General features: G+C 58.1%; 1 protein-coding gene across 1 annotated transcript in view; it reads right to left on the bottom strand.

Moving 5' to 3' along the window:
• Positions 1 to 6: 6 nt before the first annotated feature.
• The window catches only part of LOC127751742 (mucin-2-like), a gene marked incomplete at its 3' end in the record, with an annotated part of 1612 nt that continues 1041 nt past the window's right edge, over positions 7 to 577 (bottom strand). Inside the window, exon 3 of the mRNA XM_052275748.1 lies at positions 7 to 522. Within this exon, the coding sequence (XP_052131708.1) occupies positions 7 to 522 (516 nt within the window). The remainder of the gene's footprint in view (positions 523 to 577) is intronic.

Raw genomic sequence — 577 nt, 5'->3', positions numbered from 1 at the left:
GGTCAAGGTGCTGTTCGTTGCGGCAGTGGCGCTGCTGCTCGTCGCAGGCGGGGTGGTCGTACTTGTCGTAGGCGCTGTGGTGGTACTTGTGGTAGGCGTTGTGGTGGTACTTGTAGGTGCTGTGGTGGTACTTGTAGGCGCTGTGGTGGTACTGGTGGTAGGCGCTGTGGTGGTACTTGTAGGCGCTGCGGTGGTACTTGTAGGCGCTGTGGTGGTACTTGTAGGCGCTGCGGTGGTACTTGTCCTGGTGTCTGCCACGTGCTGGACGCAGCTGCAGCCGCACCTCACCCAGTCCATGTGGCACAAGTTCCTACAGAACTGATTGCCACCACAGTTCTTCGTACACTCAGCGCTTTTACTCTCGGTGCACTTCCTCTCATTCATGCACTGGTCCGACCGCTCGTTCGAGTCCCTGTCCAGCCCGCCCGTCGGCAGCCCCGCGCAGCCGCACACGCAGTTCCAGGTGCACATCGTCTTGCACTTCGAGTCGTCCGCGCCGCACTCTTTGCAGTTCCCGTTACACTGTAAAAATATTAGACGTCACTTCACAAGTTTTCCTCTCCTAAATCGGTTTCAT

This window comes from Frankliniella occidentalis, unplaced genomic scaffold (genome assembly GCF_000697945.3).
Source record: "Frankliniella occidentalis isolate FOCC.00 unplaced genomic scaffold, Focc_3.1 Scaffold867, whole genome shotgun sequence".
Classification (NCBI taxonomy): Eukaryota; Metazoa; Arthropoda; class Insecta; order Thysanoptera; family Thripidae; genus Frankliniella; species Frankliniella occidentalis.
The sequence above is the reverse complement of the archived record's forward strand: the minus strand, read 5'-3'. Positions and strand labels throughout refer to the sequence as shown.